Source organism: Spodoptera frugiperda, chromosome 13, assembly GCF_023101765.2.
Source record: "Spodoptera frugiperda isolate SF20-4 chromosome 13, AGI-APGP_CSIRO_Sfru_2.0, whole genome shotgun sequence".
NCBI lineage: Eukaryota > Metazoa > Arthropoda > Insecta > Lepidoptera > Noctuidae > Spodoptera > Spodoptera frugiperda.
Genome location: NC_064224.1, coordinates 3,562,103 through 3,581,288, shown reverse-complemented (window position 1 = coordinate 3,581,288; position 19,186 = coordinate 3,562,103). Strand labels below are relative to the sequence as shown.

The window sequence follows — 19,186 nt, the reverse complement described above, 5'->3', positions numbered from 1 at the left end:
TGTCTGATGGAGTATTGTATCGGTGTGCACCCGAGGATGACGACGTTGACTCCGCCTGTCTCGTGGTACCGAGTCATGAAAGGAGGGCATCCTTGCTGACTTCCATGACGCTCCCACCGCAGGTCATTTCGGTGTTGAGAGAACCCTGCAGCGCATCAGAGCTCGCTACTTTTGGGTAGGTATGAGAACCTTCGTTGCTGACTATGTTAGACGTTGTGCTGCTTGTCAGCGTTATAAAGCAGACAACAAGAAGCCTGCAGGACTACTGCAGACGCCTGCTGCGACTCGCCGGTTCGAGGTCGTGTCAGTAGATTTGTTTGGCCCTTTGCCGAAGACGGCTAAAGGTAACCGTTGGATTCTTATTATAGAGGACGTGTGTACTCACTGGGTTGAGTTGTTTGCGTTGGAGACCGCCACCAGCGTAGAGTGCGCTGAGATTTTAATCGGCGAAGTCTTCTTGAGGTTTGGAGTCCCGCGTAGGATGGTCAGCGACAACGGAGTTCAGTTCGTAGCTGAGGTGATGCAACAGGCATGTCACGTGATGGGTATCAAACAGTCTTTGACGCCGTTGTACCACCCGGAAAGCAACCCCGTTGAACGAAAGAACCGGGACCTCAAACCCCAGTTGGCAATTCTGGTGGGGAGGGACCACGCCTCTTGGGACCGCCATCTCGCAGCTATAAGGTTTGCGATGAATTCAGCCATGACAGCGAGTACGGGGTTTTCACCGGCATTTCTTACCTTCGGAAGGGAGCTGCGCGCACCATCTGACGTCGTGGCTGATATGAAAGCCATCGTGGATAACGATAATTTTGTACCGAGTATTACGCCTTACCTTCGTAGGTTGTCGACAGCGCTTCTAGATGCCAGGGATGTCCATGAGCAGGCCCAGTCCATCAGGAAGAAGTATGCTGATGAAGGTAGACGTACGCCTCCGGATTATAAGGTAGGTGACCTTGTCCTCCTAAAGACGCAGAGTATGAACGACGCAGGCCGTGGACAAACCGCGAAGTTCATCCCTAGGAGAGACGGCCCGTATCGTATTCGGGAAGTGGTAAGTCCCACCACTTATGTTATCGAGGGACTTACGCGAGCTGAACACATTGGACGGTACCATGTGTCACACTTAACGCCATTCGTCGGCGACATCGTGTCTCCGGTTCGTGAGAAGCGCAAGCGTGGTCGACCCCGTAAATTCGATGCTAGTCCGAACGCGAGGGCGCTATGTCCGAACTAGAGGGGGAGTGTGTAGCGAGAATATCATCCGTCGCGTCGTTTACGTGCTGTGTTATAACGAGAATATCATCCGACGCGTCGGTTACGCGCTTCGCGCGCTAACGCAAGCCGCGGCGTTCCCACCGCTCCTCACGTCGCCAGTCGGCCCTACACGCCCGTAGTGAAAGCACATACGCGCGCGACTGCGTCGCGCGGCGTCCTGCCTTGTACCTAGATTATTGTTTGAACTATATTACTGCTGTCTGTGTGTTACCTAATTGTGATTGTCACTAACTGTATAATTATAAAATAATAAACTTTTGTACATCCATTACACTGTCTTATTATATGTATATAGGTATATATGTATTGATTAAGTTCAGTGTTGTAAATATATAGGGGATTGTTTCAAAAAGTCATATTATATCATTAAATCTTAGTATAATCTTATTCATGCACAAATATTTTTAAAATTTTCAAAAATTTCATACACATTTCACTTTTTTTACTCTATGGTCACAGGCAAAGAACACAATATCGTACGTTTTCATCATACACCGTTCTACTTATTTGCAGAAATAATCAAAGTAATTGGTAATCAACGAAATTCATATGCGATAAGAACATTTTCAATGAATGACAATAAATGTGTTGGTCGTATGGAGAAAAATAAACAGTTAACCGACGTTTCTTTGCATGTAAGTAGCTTATTCACGCTTACTCGCAGGCGCGGTCACGAAATATCTATACTTATTAATATTATAAAGCTGAAGCGTTTGTTTGATTGTTTGTTTGAACGCGCTAATCTCCGGAACTACTGGCCCGAATTGAATCATTATTTTTGTGTTGGATAGTGCATTTATCGAGAAAGGCTATAGGCTATAAAACATCACGCTATGACCAATAGTAGCCGAGCAGAGCGGGTAAAATCGCGCGGAAGTAGCAAAGTCAAACATATAAAAATACGACACCGAACCTTTTGCGAGGGGGTAAATTATCCAATTGTTTCTTCCTACTTGGGTAAAGCGAGAGAGTGTCACTCTTACTGACTAAATACTACCCCATTCTCCTGCTACTTAATATTTATTACTATTCTACTCCTGCTCTACGAACTGGAGCCCCAGTCGGCAACCCATTGAGTCTTCTGGTCTGGTATGTGGACGGCGAGCAAGGGTAGCTCGCCGTTCACGGACCCGCACTTACAGTAACCGGCAATCGTCGCGCGATCCCCGACGCCAGGATTGTCTCCCGCAACAGATTTTAATTAAATTTACACTATTCTTGTGGGAGTCAACGGGACTTTTTTTTGAGGGGGGAGTCTCAGACTCTTACTGACTAAAAACCACCCCGTTCCTTCTCCTGCTTTTCGAGCCGGAGCCCCGGTAAACCCGCTAGGTAGTCCGCAGCTTCGGATAGTCAACGGGACTACACATTTAATAAAAACCAACTAGAACCATTCATTGATACCGAAACCGTTTAAACAGTGATTTCCCGCCCACCTGTCAAACTTGAACATTTTGGAAAGTCTACCAACGTAAGACTCATAGACCGATGGTGGACTGTCACGGGATATTAATGAAGAAGGGTTACTTTATCTTTAAGTCCTTTTAACTCTGCTATTATGTGTGCTTGAAATATAAAAAAATGAATAAAAGTGTCGTTCAACAAGTAATTTTGATTTTATGTGAGTAAAATTTTATTTTTATTATTATCTTTTTTATGGAATAAGCCAGTATACGAGCAGACGGATCGCCTGATGGTAAGCAATCGCCGCCACCCATGGTCACTTCAAACAAAAGAGGCGTTACAAGTGCGTTGCCAGCCTTTTGGGGATTAGGAATTTAGGGGTTGTTGAGGATTGGGAAGATTGGGTATCGGGTGTCGTGAGGGCCAATTAAGGGCCTACGACTTATTAGAGAACGGGCAGCAATACTATCTAATAAAGTTGAATCTTTCAAAGACCGACCAAGTTGAAGAGGAGAATAGTTTAGCAGTAGAATTTTACGGGACATTGCAATTAAAATACTAGCAACTGTACGCCATTATCAGCTTAATGTCTAGATTAATTAAAAATCACGGTTTACTCATGTAAATTAATGAACTGAAATGAATGGGTTGGTACTCATGTTGAAGAGTCCCGTAGCCGGAAGTAGAAGTTTTCTCCATTAATTTACGTACGTAAACCGTGATTTGTAGTTAATTTAGTATGTCTCACTATAAAAATATAGGATATACTTATTAAAAAATCTTAATTCTTAACTTTTCACGTTCAACTACTGCAAGGGCTTTGCGGATATAATCTTCCACCGAACTGGCTGCTGCCCTAAGCCAAGATTGTCTAGGCATGTTCACCACTGTAGAACACTTTATTCCAAGCAACCTTTTTTATCGGACTTCAGTTATTGTTTTATATCAGGGGCCGCATCTTCGGCATTTATAATCCAATTTGTAACGTTTTTTTTTAGTCATATTTAATATCAGCACAAAGAGTGAAAATGTAAAGCGTTCAACACAAAGATGGAAATATAAACCGCCAGAATGGGACCTAACACCTCCATTTACAGACATGGGTTATTTTGTACCATCTACAACACCAGGTGTGTTCAACGAAGCTGCAAGGCAAGGTGGAGGTGATAAAAATAGGTAAGTAATAAGGATAGTATGTAGTAGATTCTACCTTAACAAGTATATCAAGTACTCGGGCATGTCAACCACTATAATTATGCATTACCAGCTGCCCGCGGCTCCGCCCGCGTGTTGGTCGCGAGAAAAGATTTGTTTGTGTTCATTTGTCTTGAATAGGCTCCGAAACTTCTCGACCGATTTGAAATATTCTGTTACAATCATAATGGAATCTGTAAATGATTTTTTTTCTTTAACAACTTAAGGAAAAAACACCTTGACCCGTTGCGTTTCGGTAAACGTTTCCGAAACCCGAAATAACGCATGACGCTCGCGGTCGCGGATGTAAAATGGTCTCGGTTTATCTGCCCGTAAGACATTTGGCAATAAAACCTAAAAGAGGCTTTATAGTTTCGAACAAACAACGATACAAAAATAGTTTACAAAGTATGGCATCTCCGCAGTTCTAATAAATGGGTCTGCCTGACCGCCGGCTCCCAGTAGTTGCATTTCAGACTAAATCTAACCGTTTCTGCCATCGTTTTGAAAATTATCACCTCCATTTTCCATTTAGTCTGTTAGGATTATGATGTACGTATTATTTTTTATTTTGAATACAGTTTTCATTTTATGACTGCCTCTTTAGTCGAGTGATCGCAAGTGCGACTGCTGGACAAAGGGTCTGATTTCCGGCAAAGTATTACTGGGTTTTTATCAGATTTTCTAAAATTTCTCAGTAGCAGCACGGAGTCTAGAAATGTGTCCCGTATATGGCAATAGGCTCACCCCTATAAAATGGAACTTATAACACAAATGGTAAATAGTGGATGTGCATTGTATAGCGGCATTACGTGCCGTAATGTGCACCTCTGCCTGCCCTTTCGGGAATAAAAGGCGTGACGTTGCATATATTTTAATTTAATTTATTTTAATATGCTTACAGACACTACATTGAGGCTACATTCTCAAAAGCATCAGGGCGCACTACACAACACCATGTATCAGCACACGAACCTTGCGATTACATAGTTCTTACCTGTCTAAGAGCTTATCAGTACGACAACGAAATATTTTTTTTTGTTTACACACTTTTTTAAGGGTGCAAAATCATCCAATGACTTCTCTTGCCTTAGGCGAGGCGAGAGGGAGTGTCGGACTCTTACTGACTAAAAACCATCTCGTTTCTACTCCTGCTTTTCCAGCCAGAGCTCCGGTAAACACGCAATGTAGTCCGGATAGTTGAGACACATAACATTACGTTCTTTAGTCCCAAAAATGGAGTGAGCATTACCAAATGCCTACATAGTAGATATATTATTAGATTGTGTAGTTGACATAGTGGCTGGGTAAATTATATCTTTGGTAATTGTGATGGCGTTGGGTTTCGTCGTGTGACTAAGGGAGAAAACTTGTTTTCAATATCAAAACATTTATCTCAATTAATCCTTGATTAGGCACTTTTGAAACGTCTTTAGGGAACAGAGAGTAAAGTTCCCTAAGAAAAAGAGGATCCTCCGACCAGGCAAGGTGATCGTGTCTGGCGGGCTTTCTGCCCTACTATTATTCGTTGGGATTTTCTATCTTCATATGTGCGATGCAGGATATTTATGACGTCATCCGTTGATTTGCTCGTCGATATTCTATGTGCGACTTCTGTCATCTGTCACTTGTTCGAGTGTCGCCACATGTCAAATTGAATTGTCCAGTAGTCTGTCTGTCAGTGAAGCTAGGTGCTCGTTCTAAAATGTAGCTCCATCGTTACTCTTTTAAAAAAGTATTTTTTACAATCTCTCTGATACCTTATATGTATAATCATTTCTCTGTATACCTATGTGAGATGTATGTGAGAACAATGTGACTACAATACAGAGTCAAAATTAACGGGACAATTTGTGAAGAAAAAAATCCAACGATGGTGGTTTCTATCATGGTGCCAAAACACAAAAAAAATACTATACATATCAGAACCAGATTCGGATCCAGATCAACAATTTGTAGATAGTGCGAATATTTCAAACTTGCAAAGAGTTGCGCAGCAGCCAGTTGCCCAGGCACTACATTAACCGGTAACTCATTACCGGAAGCCTTTTCGCTCTCAAGGATTTCCTACTGTATCATGAGATCGGCTAAAAAAAAATGTTAGGTAATAATTCGCCCGTTTTATGGACTAATGAACTGTGCAGTATGGTACCAACATAAAAACGGAAAAAAATCCTCAATCTTATACATAATTATACATAAATTTTCTAGATTAGAAAATTCAATGGATAGAATGGACAGCGACAAACCTACATAATATTTTTTATGGCATAGGTTAGCAAACATGTAGAAAGATCACCTGATAGATAAGCAATCAGCGCAATATCGGAAGAATGGAAAGGAAGGCAAAAATAACTCCAGTCCCTTGGCTTCCCTAGTTCAGGCCATTGTGCGGACCGAAGGGCTTGGGATGCCGTCTCCTCCTTCTGCGAACCAGTCATGCTAGCTAAGGAGGAAGCGGGGCGCCTGAGGGAATACACTTTCTCACGCCCCAGACTTCGCAGGACACACTCCAGTCGTCGGGGTTCAAGAGAAGATGAGACACAAGTACGGGTGTGCAGGCAGCGAGCATTGGTAGTTCGCCGCCCGACCAAAACAGACCCAACCAACCAGACAGATGGGGCTCAGTAGAGGTGATGTCGACCCGGAGTTGGAAGACGGTGGTTTTTTAGTCACTAAGAATTTGACAATCCTTCCCTCCTCACCCAAGGCGGGAAAAAATATTGGATGATTTTGCCTCCTCATAAAAAAAGTTCCTTACATTGAGTTTTCTATTCTCTCGTCTATGCTCATTATAATACCTATTAGTTTGTATGTTACGTGGCACTAACCATTGAACTACGTGTACACTTGGCTAAACATCAAGCTAATAAAAAAATCAGTAAAAGTTGACCTTTTATTGTGTAGAAAGACCATCAAAGCCGGATCATTATAAGAAGCATTCGTAGCTTGATATGGTAGCCGTGTGTACAATTTGCACAGTTATTTACTATGCAGGTAAGAATAAATATTGATTCGGTACAACAAAGTAGGTGTTGGTTGGCTATTAAACCGACTAAGGCAATGATTACAGAAGATGTGGCTTAGATAAAAACTATGGGTCGTTCTCAAAAAATTGGCACTGTAACCTGTCGGCTAGTTTTAGTGGATACTAGTATTTTATTAGGGCTACTGGTTTTTTTCTACATAACATTATACATAAAGAGACTTTTTATATGATGAAGGCCAAGTGACAAGGAAAAGTTGAGTGTCATATATTAAAAAAAAAATATGTAATGCCATTCTCTCAGTAACCTGTCGTCTTCAAACACGATGTGTCTGACTTTGAGGTGAAATAAAAAATTAATGCCTTTGGCGCTGCTAGTTGGCGGCGTGTTCCATATAAAAAAGTAGTGTTGTTGGGTTGCGGCTTAACAGGCGGCTTGGGGATCGCAATTAAGTTACCGATATTTTTACGGAATACTGCTGCCCATTCCTCGGTGTCTGGTCGCATATTTTAGGACATAACCGGGCCAATTGATTGACATATAATTCAGTTATGAGATCTACTTTGTGATAGTTAAAAAAAAAAACATAATATATTTATCATTATGTACATAGATGTCTTTTTACGTTCTTTTTTACAATAATTATTGTTTATTGTTTGAGACTGATAAAATTTTAATTTAGATTATGGGAATATATTTGTGTTTGTACATGTATAGTATATATCCCTACCTATATGTGTATAAAAAATAATGTTTAATTTATAATTTCCATAATTATATTTACTAGTGGTCGCCTAGTGGCCGAAATTCGACCATATACGATTTAATTTACAATACCACTTAACATACGTTCAAGGATAATTTTTATTTAACTCAAACTCAAACAAACTCTTTTATAAAACTCTATTCATATAAGACGTGAGAATATCATCGCAATGTCTGTCAATTTTGATGTTTTGTCAAATACGATCAGATACTATGCATGTGTGTGTAATGTTTTATTTATTGATTTAATGTATTTTATAAGCATTATTATTGAAAAATATTAGCGTTCTGCACTTCTCCTACACATAAACTATAAGTGTACCAAATTTTATGCTCCTACATCCGCGCAATTTTCGTAAAAAGTGATATAAAGTTTTTGCATCACGTATTAATATATAGATTTAAAATTCTCTAAAATTTTAATTTTAAATATTATTTATAAAATACAAAAAAATTACATTTAAAAATATAAAAATAGGAGCCGACCAGTAGCGGGAGCATGATCTCAGCTACCGGTGGTTAGGGCTCCAGAGACAGAAACCTCCTCACAATACGTGCCATTTCGAGGAGTACTGCCATTCTGATGGTTCAGAATGACACACTAAGGCCCGCTTGCAAGCCACCGAGCTTATCGCCCTCGCTACGTCCTCGTTGAAGCCGAAGGTAATCCTGCAGGAGAGCCGTTATAGGGAAACCAGTACTCATAGACAAAGAAAATACAAACCGCGCTACGTTTTACGGCCCCGCCAGGCCCTGAGGTCCATCTCAGGCTCTCAAGCCGTTTGTGGCGGAGACGTTGGTGGGAAGAAATAGTCGTCGCTCGAGCTCGGTTGGGTTCCGGTGACGGCGATTAGTATTATTATTGTTAGGTTATATAAAAATATTAACTATGTGTCCGCAAGGCCGCTTGTGGCGAGCTGTTGGGCAGTGGCGACCCCACGGACCTGATTCCCGGGAGAAGCCTTATTTTTTTTAAACCGGTTAGTACCCGTGACTATCCGGAGTGGCCTCTCCTGCCTCATTCTTGCCTTAATCCGCTGGTTTGAGTAGAGATCGCAAGAGTGGAGTTGCCTTCACCTCCCCTTGGGGAAGGATATATCCCAGTAAAATGTTGGTAGGGGTCTTGACCGTACTTCGGGGATTGCTCTGATAGCCGTGGGATGCCTCTCCTTCCTCAAGCAGCTCAACGTATGTTGCCCCCTTGTCGCTACTGCTGTCCTATCATGTGATAGCGGCCGTTACTGGGGGCTCATTAATTGAGTTTGCGAGCACCCCCTGTCTGTTTATCCGTATTTTTCAATATTGGTCAGGGGCAGGGGCCATAATATTCCATAGATACCATATTTACCAATCCATTAGCCACTCACGCCCATAACTCAATCATTTTTCTTCCATATTGCACAATAGTCCTGCATCAGCCGGGGATTGTCCTTTGGTGTACTTCCATAGTGCATACAGGGATAATCGCCGGCTGATGTCCCATTACATTTAGATTAAAATTGTTCAACGGGCCTCTGCGAGTTGGTTTCGGCTCCTCATACGGAGGAGGTCCAAAGGTCCGGGACCCTGTGGTCCCGTGCAAGGAGAGGATAAACTATGTTATCTTATATAATAACATAATATTATAACTATAAAATATTATTGCATAATGTTTTTTCCTGTAATCTGTTTATTTCTCATTCCAATTTTGGAAGTATTCCACTCAATATTTAGTAAATCTGTCAATAGATTTCTATAAAAATATCGATATTTAAAACATTTTTTCAAATTATAATATTTTTTTTTTATGGAACAAGCCGGCAATCTAGCAGACGTATTACCTGATGGTAACCAATCGCCGCCGCCCATGGACACTTGCAACACCAGAGGCGTTACAAGTGCGTTGCCGGCTTTTTGGGAGTTAGGAATTTAAGGGTTGTTGTTCGAGAATCGGGGATGGGGAAGATTGGGAAGGGGGGAATTGGGCCTCCGGTAACCTCACTCACACAACGAAACACAACGCAAGCGTTGTTTCACGTCGGTTTTCTGTGAGGCCGTGGTATCACGTGGCCGGTCGAGCCGGCCCATTCGTGCCGAAGCATGGCTCTCCCACACTTATTAGATCATATTTATTAGATCGGTGCCACTTTTTTGAGATTGACGGCTATATAATTTAGTATAGTGAAACACTCAGAAGGATGGAGTTTTCGATTTAAACACGGATTGATAAATAGAAATAATCTGTATTCTTGATCTGCAAGTTTTTAAAAAACAGTCCAAAACTGTCAAAACGAAAAACTCTCGAATGACCGACTGCCTGGGTGTTCTCACGTACAGAAACTCTATCCAATTCACGATATTAATATTTGATAATTTAATGTTTGAAATAAATAACATTATTAGTAATAAGCATAAATATGTTGAGTATTAAAATACACAATTGTTACAATAGTTATAGCCACTGTCTCTGTACTGAGTCAATATTATCATACATCATATATTATATCATACCTGCATAGTAAATAGCTATGCTGACTGTACATAGTAAATATTAATCATATTCCAGGACTGGGAAAGTTTGCGGCAGAACCAGTTATTATCGTACAATGACCTTCAAAAACTATTGTATGCTGACTTACGCGAATTGCATCTTGAGATATGAATGTAATAATATTTAATCTAGAATAATTGTATTATAATTGTAGTATATAAAAAAAAAAAAACTAAAAAACAATAATGTTTTTAGATTTTGTACTTGCTCATATGGGAGAATGCTTTCGGATTTATCCTGGTCCACCTGGTAAAGGATGTAAGTATTTTTGCAATAAAGATGTAACGAAGTTGTTATTGTCACAATCGCGTCCTTATTTTACTTTTATAGACGCATCAACTACTTATTCGCCAGATTTAGAGCAACATTTTGTTTACTTGTTATTGTAACTTTGTTCTGAATTTGTCATTTAAAGTACAGCAATCGCAGTTCATATCAACAAAAAATAACGTACGCACGTACATCACTCAAAACGTGGTTCAGCGCACTAAAGCTGTAGACTAATTAAATTAACCAGACAAATCCCTGCGATTGGCTCTAGATAAGACTCAGCCAGAGCAAAAAGTAAACTACAAAGTAATGACCGCATCACAATTACTGCGACATCGCGATGGACCTCAGGGCCTGGCGGGGCCGGAAAACGGAGCGCGGTTTGTATTTGCTTTGTCTAAGAGTGCTGGTTTCCCTTTAACGGACCAAGGTATTTGGTTTGCTCTTCCCAGGGGATCAGCTTATCATACACACTGATAGGGGGTGACTAGGATTCCCCACCACCGGAACCAGTCACCGAGAGTAGCTGCGGTGTTTTGGTGGATACGAGCGGTATAGGAGAGACTTCGTCCCAAGGAGTAGATTGCCGTGTCGTCTGCAAACAGGGATAGCTCTGCCCGGGGATGGGATGTTACTAGTGTATAGTGTGTAGTAGAAGAGAGACAGCACAGCACCTTGCAGTACACCTTCCAACACTGACGGAAGATGAAGTGGGACAGCAGGCCATTAAAGATAGCCGCCAGAAGGACTATGATGGAGGTGGGGAGAAGTTTGAAGAATCGGTTGATCATTTCATCTCTATCGGGGTTTTCCTAAGATGAAGACCTCTAGATATATCTTCTACCTCCTGGAGAGTGCCGAGAAGGAGGGTTTCAAGATCGTCATTTGGAGGCAGATCTACTCCCGCATCCACTCTTAAATGCTTATCGTGATATAGACTGGGTCTGCTGTTTGAGAGCTAGCGGAGCACCAGAGTTCCAAGCTGTCGGCTAGGCATACGAAATTCGAAAGGGTCGCGTGACTAAGTGCGGCCACCTGCGTTTCTTTGCCGTTCACAGACAGTATGCTTATGCTTGGAGTCAAATTATTGTTCGTTCTCTATATTTTGGTACTCGGGCTCACCTAGTTATAGATTCACAATTAGGTACTTTGAATAATCCGTGCGTTTTAGATAATACGATATAAAAGATAATTTTGAATCCACAAAATTTATTCGAAACTACCACTTGCCCGCGACTTCGTCCGCGTGGAATGACGACTTAAGAAAGAAAGAAAGAAAAGAAAGAAAGAAAAAAAATTTATTTGCACCGGGCACGACTTCTAGCATAATTTGGGATATTTGAATTATATCCTTCTCCAGTCTTCCCATGTACCGCCAGACGCAGGTGTTATCGGACACGGAAGTTTCGGGAGGTACTTGTTTCGGATTCGGTGGGTGGAAACGCCCAAATGTCGTTGCGAGGACCGATATAAGTTTGAAATCACCAACTAAAAAATTAATTAATTACGATAGCGTGGTGTTTAATGGTCAAATCTTCTCCATATGAGAAGAGGCCTTGGTTAGCAGTGGCCACTAATAGGCTGATGATGTAATAAATTATATTTACTAACTTTCTTATTTCCGTATCTCCCATGTTGTAATCTGATGGTATTATTATGTATATTAAATAAGTTTTATTATGAAATTATGAATAACCCTCCTTCTGGCGCAGTTGGGTAAAAAGACCACCACCACACTTCTGTTTCATGCCTCCGGCGTTATTCCTTCTGAAAAACACGGTAATATTCCATCTTCTGCTTCTGAAGGACTCAGTTCCACCCGCTTTCAGAAGCACATATAACCTGATTTCAAAGATATCCTCGGTATAGTGTCGGATAACCTTCTCTTGGGCCTGCGTTTGAGCTAACAGATTTAGTGACCGATGCATATAACTTTCAAAAAACTTATTTACAACATTTTCAAAAACAAATTAATTAATTGATGATAAGTAGTGTATAAAGAGAAAAGGGCAATTTTGAAAACATATTGATTTGCAAAATTTTATATGATAAGAAAATATTGATAATTAACGACATCACATTAGAAACCTCAAAAATAATAGTATTTTTTCACTATTTAACGGATGTTATTATACATATAAACCGTTCTCTTGAATCGTCTATAAAAAACCGCATCAAAATCAGTTGCGTAGTTTTAAAGATTTAAGCTTACAAAGGGAAATGGGGACAGAAAAAATTACTTTGTTTTTATACTATGTAGAGACTAATGGTTCAAATTTAATGAAAATTGAAATATACCATATGTTTGTACAATGCCTGTTTAGTGTTTAAAAAATCAGGCTTCTTGTTTTATCCACAATGAAGTTATAGGCAGTCGAAGGTAGGATGCAAATTCTAATCCCACCTTCCAATACCTATGTGTGTTACATCATTGGATAGGTAATTCTGAGCTTAATAAAAGTTACTATGGTGCCGAATTTTAAATCTTAGTCCATTCAGAGTTATCCTTTATTAAACATGGTGGTTTTGGTAGTTGAACAGTAGCCAAGTAATGCTATTTTTACGTTATAATTACATTTGTGCTTTATACACGTAGTGTGGATACTAGGAAACTTTTTGTTGTAATAAGGTAACAAAGTCAATATCATAAGCCAATTAAGAAAAAAAAATAAGATTAAGAAAAAGATTTACTTGACCAGATAGGGTTAAGTAAATCTTTTTTAAGCTTAGGGTGGACTATCACTTGGCGAAGGTACTCGCGCGCGTCTTCAGTTTGCGCGCCGACGCGTGTCGCCGGGGCGAAACTCCACTGCCGCGCCAGATCAGTGCGTGGCGGGACGAGCTCCGGCGCGATCTCATGGCGGAATGGCAGCAACGACTGTCGCAACCGAGGGCTGGGCTCGCTGTCATTGCAGCGGTAAGTCCCCTCTTTGAGGAGTGGCTAGAGAGGCGCCACGGCGTCCTCACCTACCGCCTGACGCAGGTGCTTACCGGGCATGGGAGTTTCGGTAGGTTCCTGTTCCTTATTGGGCGGGAGGAAACGCCCGGGTGTCATCACTGCGAGGACCGCCCGGAGGACACTGTAGAACATACAGTGGCGGTGTGCCCTGCGTGGGCTGAGCACCGCCAAGTCCTCAGGGATGTGGTCGGCGACGGCGACCTCTCGCGCCCGGCACTGGTTCAAGCCATGGTGCGGAGCGAGAGGGACTGGGATGCCGTCTCCTCCTTCTGCGAAGCAGTCATGCTAGCTAAGGAGGAGGCGGGGCGCGTGAGGGAACAAACCTCCTCACGCCCCAGCCGTCGCGAGAGACACTCTGGGCGTCGGGGATCGCGGGACGATCTCCGGCCACCGTAAGTGCGGGCCTGCGGTCGGCGAGCAAGGGTAGCTCATCGCCCGAACAGAACCAGACCCGTGCGCGCCTCAAAGAGCCATCAGACCACCACAGATGGGGCCCAGTAGGGCTGATGCCTGATCCGGAGCTGCGGACTACCTAGCGGGTTTACCGGGGCTCCGGCTCGAAAAGCAGGAGAAGGAACGGGGTGGTTTTTAGTCAGTAAGAGTCTGACACTCCCTCTCGCCTCGCCCAGGGCGGGAGAAGTCATTGGATGATTTTCCACCCTCAAAAAAAAAAAAAAAAAAAGGGTGGACTATCACTTGGATTTTTTTGGTATCTGTTTATTAGTGACAATCGGATTGTAATAAGGATTATTGAAGTGTTTTTCGATTACTAAGTTTGTGCGTGTGTAAAGCACAAATGCAATTATAACGCAAAAATAGCAATACTTGGCTACTAAAAAACTGCCATGTTTTATAAAGAATAACTCTGAACGAACTAAGATTTGGAACTTGGCGCCGTAATAACTTTTATTCAGCTCAAAATTACCTATTCAATGATTTAACTCACATAGCTATTGGAAGTGGGACCAGATTTTATAGAAACTCTGGCATCTTCCCTTGCCTGGATGGCTTCAAGAAAAGGATGGTACGGCCGTGCCGCTTTTTTTGGTTCGACTTGGCGGGGCACTACCGTCCCCCAGATCATAACGACATTTTTCTATTTTATTAATTAATATATTAATAATTTTATTTAGGTATAAAGAAGCCTGGTAGATTTTATGGTTGGTCTTGGGAATGTGGTTACCATTTAAACACCAGAGGTAAGTACTAAAGCGACTTTTTCCGAGTTATAAAATTATGTACTTTCTCAAATTACTTACTTACTTACTACACCACTGACAAACGGTGAAGGAAAACACCGTGAGGAAACCTGGGTATATAAATTCCAATAAGTTTAAAATCGTCAACCCGCATTAAGCAATTGTGGTGATTAATGCATAAACATCGAGAAGAGGCTTTTAGTCAGCAGTGGCCACTTATAGGCTGTTGATGATGATGACCTACAGGATTAGGCTTAGTTTTTTTTTACTTATTACAGATATGTACCCTCAGACGGACCTGGGCACTTATATATTCAAAGATCCATTTCCATGGCCACAGGTTTAATTATAGTTTGTGTACATATATTAAATTAAAAATATATTACATATCTTTTATTTTTTCTAATCCTGGCCGTAACCTTAAAGATAGAAACATAACTATAAGTTTATTGATGATCGAAGGGTGAAACCGGATTAACCCTATCATGGGCCCGTAGGCAATACAATTTTCGGGCCATCTTCATCATCATAAATCATATAATATCATTAAAACTTGAGACGGGGAATTTACCATTATGTCTACGAGTTTCCAATAGGTTCCCTCTATCTGGCAGACTTTTGATGCTCCGAAATTTATTTGGCATAACACACATGGAATAGTCTTTTTTAAACGTTCCATTTAGTCTACTCTCGGACCCATGGCCCCCGATAATTTATGTTGCCGCTCGGCCCCTAATTAGGGTGTCATCTCGTCCCCTGAGCTCCGAGTGTGAATTTTTATTATCAGGGAAATATTAGTTGCCCCTCGGCCCTTAAAGTAAAGGCGCTAAAAAGTGTATAATCCATTTACCCTCTGGTTCTATTTAATTTATTAGAAATACCATAAATATATTGAAATTTTGTTGTTTTGTGTAGTGATAAAAATTTTGGTGCGAGTGCGGGCCTCCAAGTCAAGTCAAGTCAAGTCAAAATCATTTATTTCAAATAGACCAGGAAGGCACTTTTGAACGTCAAAGCTAATATAATAATATTAATAACGTCTGTCTGTCGGTCAGTCCGTAGTCCTCCCCCATAGTCCTCCACATCAAACAACATATTTGTATGGAGCAAAACCTAGTTATTAAATAAAAAAAAACAACCTTAGTGATTTTTAAACTTTTGTAGTCGACTGTACCAAAATTTATTTTTCTGACTAGGAAACGAGAGTGGACTAGTCATCTATGTCTTTTCTATGAAAATCCACTTACGTCCCGAGGCCGAGTGTGGACTATGTTTAGGGGACTAGTTGACACCAATGAGCAAATCTTTTTTTAAGGGCCGAGGATCCGAGAGTGTTCTAAAAACGGAATTTACAAAGGCATAATTTGCATAATTTCGTTTCACATAACGTTTATTTGGATAAGGGCGACGATTATTTGAAATAATTTCACTTGGCATATTAAGAAGATGGTAGAATATCATATGGAATAATTTTACTAGGACTGCACGGTTGGCGCGGTAACTGGGCAACTAGCTGCCGTACAACGTGTAGCGGGTTCGATTCCCGCACGAAACTCTTTGTGTGATCCACAAGTTGTTGTTTCGCGTCTGGGTGTCATGTGTATGTGAACTTGTAAGTTTGTAAATGCACCCACGACACAGGAGAAAATCTTAGTGTTGGGCAACGTTAAAAAAAATGTCATAAAATTTAATACAAAGAAAAACAGTTTATTTTCACCGTTACAAAAATAATTAACATAAAATAATTGATCAAAAATAAAATAAAAGTAAGATTCGGGTGTAGATGGGAAATAATTTGTTTATCACGAAAATAAATTACATAAATTGATTTAAATAGTTTAAAGTAAATACATTTCATTAACAATTAGCATTATATATAATAAAAAGTAATAATAGTTACAAGGTTTATGTAACATATTCTACTTGGCCACCACCTGGCAACACATCAATTCTCTAAACGATCTTCTAAAGGCTCTTCTAAGGATACAGTAGCGAAGATAGCTGAAGAGTTTAGAGTCTTCCGGGAGCTGGTCTATGGGATATTCCACTCTGTGGAAACAAATCTCCAACTGTAGCCACTCTGATGATCAGGAGATGCGACACCGAAGGGAGGCGGTGCGCATACCTGAAGTCGAGGAGGAAGAGTGTAGCAAAGCAGTGCTGGAGATTTTATTGTAACTTTCGTGAGACATACTAAATTAATTATTATGTTATCGGCTTACTCACGTAATGTTTTGACGAGGAACTCGACTAGTGTAGCAGTGCGACAATCGCCGCGTCGTGTGTCGCGTAATGCTGCTCATGAATATGAGCCTCTAGCATGGCTTGAAACTAGTCGAGTTCCTCGTCAAAACATTACGTGGGTAAGCCGATAACATAATAATTAATTTAGTGCTGGAGATTGTTAACACCAAGCTGCAACGCAATCGTCTGCAATCTAGACACGGCATAGACTGGGTGTGTGCAATAAGGACCGACGGCCGGTCGCAGACCGATTCTGGTGCCGTTTCCCACGCTTGAGATCAAGGCCTCGGTCTGGCGAGCTAAAACTGGTCTTCGGCGCTTCGAAGTTTCTGTACAAGAGTGCTTGACTCGATCCAGTCAGGAGTTGTTTGTCAGGGCACGCCGTCACTTTGGCATATGTGCTTGCTGGACGCAGGATGGAAATATCTTTCTAAAGACAGCTGATGGTGCTAAGTATAAGGTGATATGGTCTGAAGATCTGGGTCCTTTCCTCTGCAAATACCCGAAGGTGCCTGGAGTGTCGGAGCCTGCAGCGGGGCGTGGGATTTTTAGTCAGTAGGAGTCTGACACTCACCCTCGCTTCGCCCAAGGCGGGCAAACTAAAAAAAAACGTGATTGTATTTATTTACTACACACACACACACACAACGTTACGCCTTTTATCCCCGAAAGAGTAGGCAGAGGTGCACATTACGGCACGTGTCGCTATACAATGTACACCCACTTTTCACCATTTGTGTTATAAGTCCCATGTAATAGGGGGTGAGCCTATTGCCATATCTTGGACACAATTCCAGACTCCATGCTACTACCGAGAAACTTTTCGAAAATCCGAAAAAAGCCCAGTAATACTTTGCCCGACCCGGGAATCGAACTTGAGACCCCTTGTTCGGCAGTTGCACTTGCGACCACTCGTCCAACGAGGCATTTATTTACTATAAAAAATATAATGTCATAGTTGTTAATTCATATATCTAACCTTACCGCTGTCATTCCGTTCAACCCTGCTATCAAGTCTGGACACGTTTTATGGAAATCTTCCAAAGTCTCGTCACGACTATTTTGGACGTCCACACACAAAGTTGGACCAGTCACATCGGGTTGTATGAACACTATCTTATTGGAATTTCATAAGAATAGGGTAAGGAATGATTTATCTATACTAATATTATAAAGCTGAAGAGTTTGTTTGTTTGATTGTTTGTTTGTTTGTTTGTTTGTTTGAACGCGCTAATCTCCGGAACTACTGGTCCAATTTGAATAATTCTTTTTGTGTTGGATAGTCTATTTATCGAGGAAGGTTATAGGCTAAAACATCACGCTATAACTATTAGGAGCGAAGAAATAAAGGAAAATGTGGACAAAACGGGGGAAATTATTAATTCTTGAGGGCGATTCTTCCGTTGCGTGCGCTGCGAAAATGGTTCAAGATACGAAAATGATATGTATGAAAGAATTATTCCTCTTAAAATGATCTAAAAAAGTCCGCGACAGTATATGTCTATCATTTAGGATTAACTTACTAGAATCGTTTTTATGGTAATCAAACTGGGTCGAAATTAATGCATTATTTGTTAAGAGTTGTATTAACGAAAAAATATTAATCTTTATCGAAATAAATGTGTTGTTCATTAAGAGTATTTAATTGTGAACAAAATTGTCTTTGATATCACTAAACTTCAATAAACATCTTGGAAGATATTACAATTTTAAAATAACTCCGATATAAAATTCACCCACGCCGCATGATGTGCGAAACACGACGCTGCCAGGAGGAGAGGCATTGTTTGCGAGCGACGCGGAGCCTGATGTAACTATACTCAAAAAAATTATAGTCTTACTAACGAAGTAAAACATTTTTTGATCATTGACCACAGAACGCGACCCACGGTACGCACGGGTCTGGTTTTGATCGGGCGACGAGCTACTCTTACTCGCCGTTCGCAGACCCGCGCTTACGGTGGCCGGGGATCGTCACGCGATCCTCGACGTCCGGAGTGTCTTCTGCGGCGGCTGGGGCGTGATGAGGATCGTTCCCTCACGCGCTCCGCCTCCTCCTTAGCTAGGATGACTGCTTCGCAGAAGGGGAGACGGCGTCCCTTTCCCCCTCGCTCCTTGGCCTGAACTAGAGCCGGACGTGAGAGGTCGCCATTCACATCCCTAAGGACATGGCGATGCTCAGCACATGCAATGCACACCGCCACTGTATGCTCCACCATATCTTCCGGGCGGTCCTCGCAATGACGACACCCAGACGAAACGCCCGGTGTTTCCTCCCGCCGAATTCGAAACAGGTACCAACCGAAAAACTTCCGTGTTCGGTAAGTACCTGCGTCAGGCGGTAGGTGAGGACGCC

The 19,186-nt window shown here is 41.5% G+C and overlaps 1 protein-coding gene across 2 annotated transcripts; it reads left to right on the top strand.

Moving 5' to 3' along the window:
- Nucleotides 1–1,745: 1,745 nt before the first annotated feature.
- LOC118270716 (uncharacterized) lies at nucleotides 1,746–14,967 on the top strand. 2 transcript variants are annotated; one of them, XM_050697930.1, is made up of 9 exons: nucleotides 1,746–1,913; nucleotides 2,700–2,899; nucleotides 3,681–3,858; nucleotides 4,781–4,891; nucleotides 10,174–10,271; nucleotides 10,354–10,416; nucleotides 10,700–10,808; nucleotides 14,521–14,586; nucleotides 14,865–14,967. In XM_050697930.1, the coding sequence occupies exons 2-8, from the start codon at nucleotides 2,860–2,862 to the stop codon at nucleotides 14,537–14,539; spliced, it is 618 nt and encodes a 205-aa protein (XP_050553887.1). In that variant the 5' UTR covers nucleotides 1,746–1,913; nucleotides 2,700–2,859; the 3' UTR covers nucleotides 14,540–14,586; nucleotides 14,865–14,967. The 2 variants fall into 2 exon arrangements, with proteins under 2 accessions (XP_050553887.1, XP_050553886.1); XM_050697929.1 differs by lacking the exon at nucleotides 10,700–10,808 and having other exon boundaries at nucleotides 1,755–1,913; nucleotides 14,865–14,966.
- The last annotated feature ends 4,219 nt before the right edge of the window (nucleotides 14,968–19,186 follow it).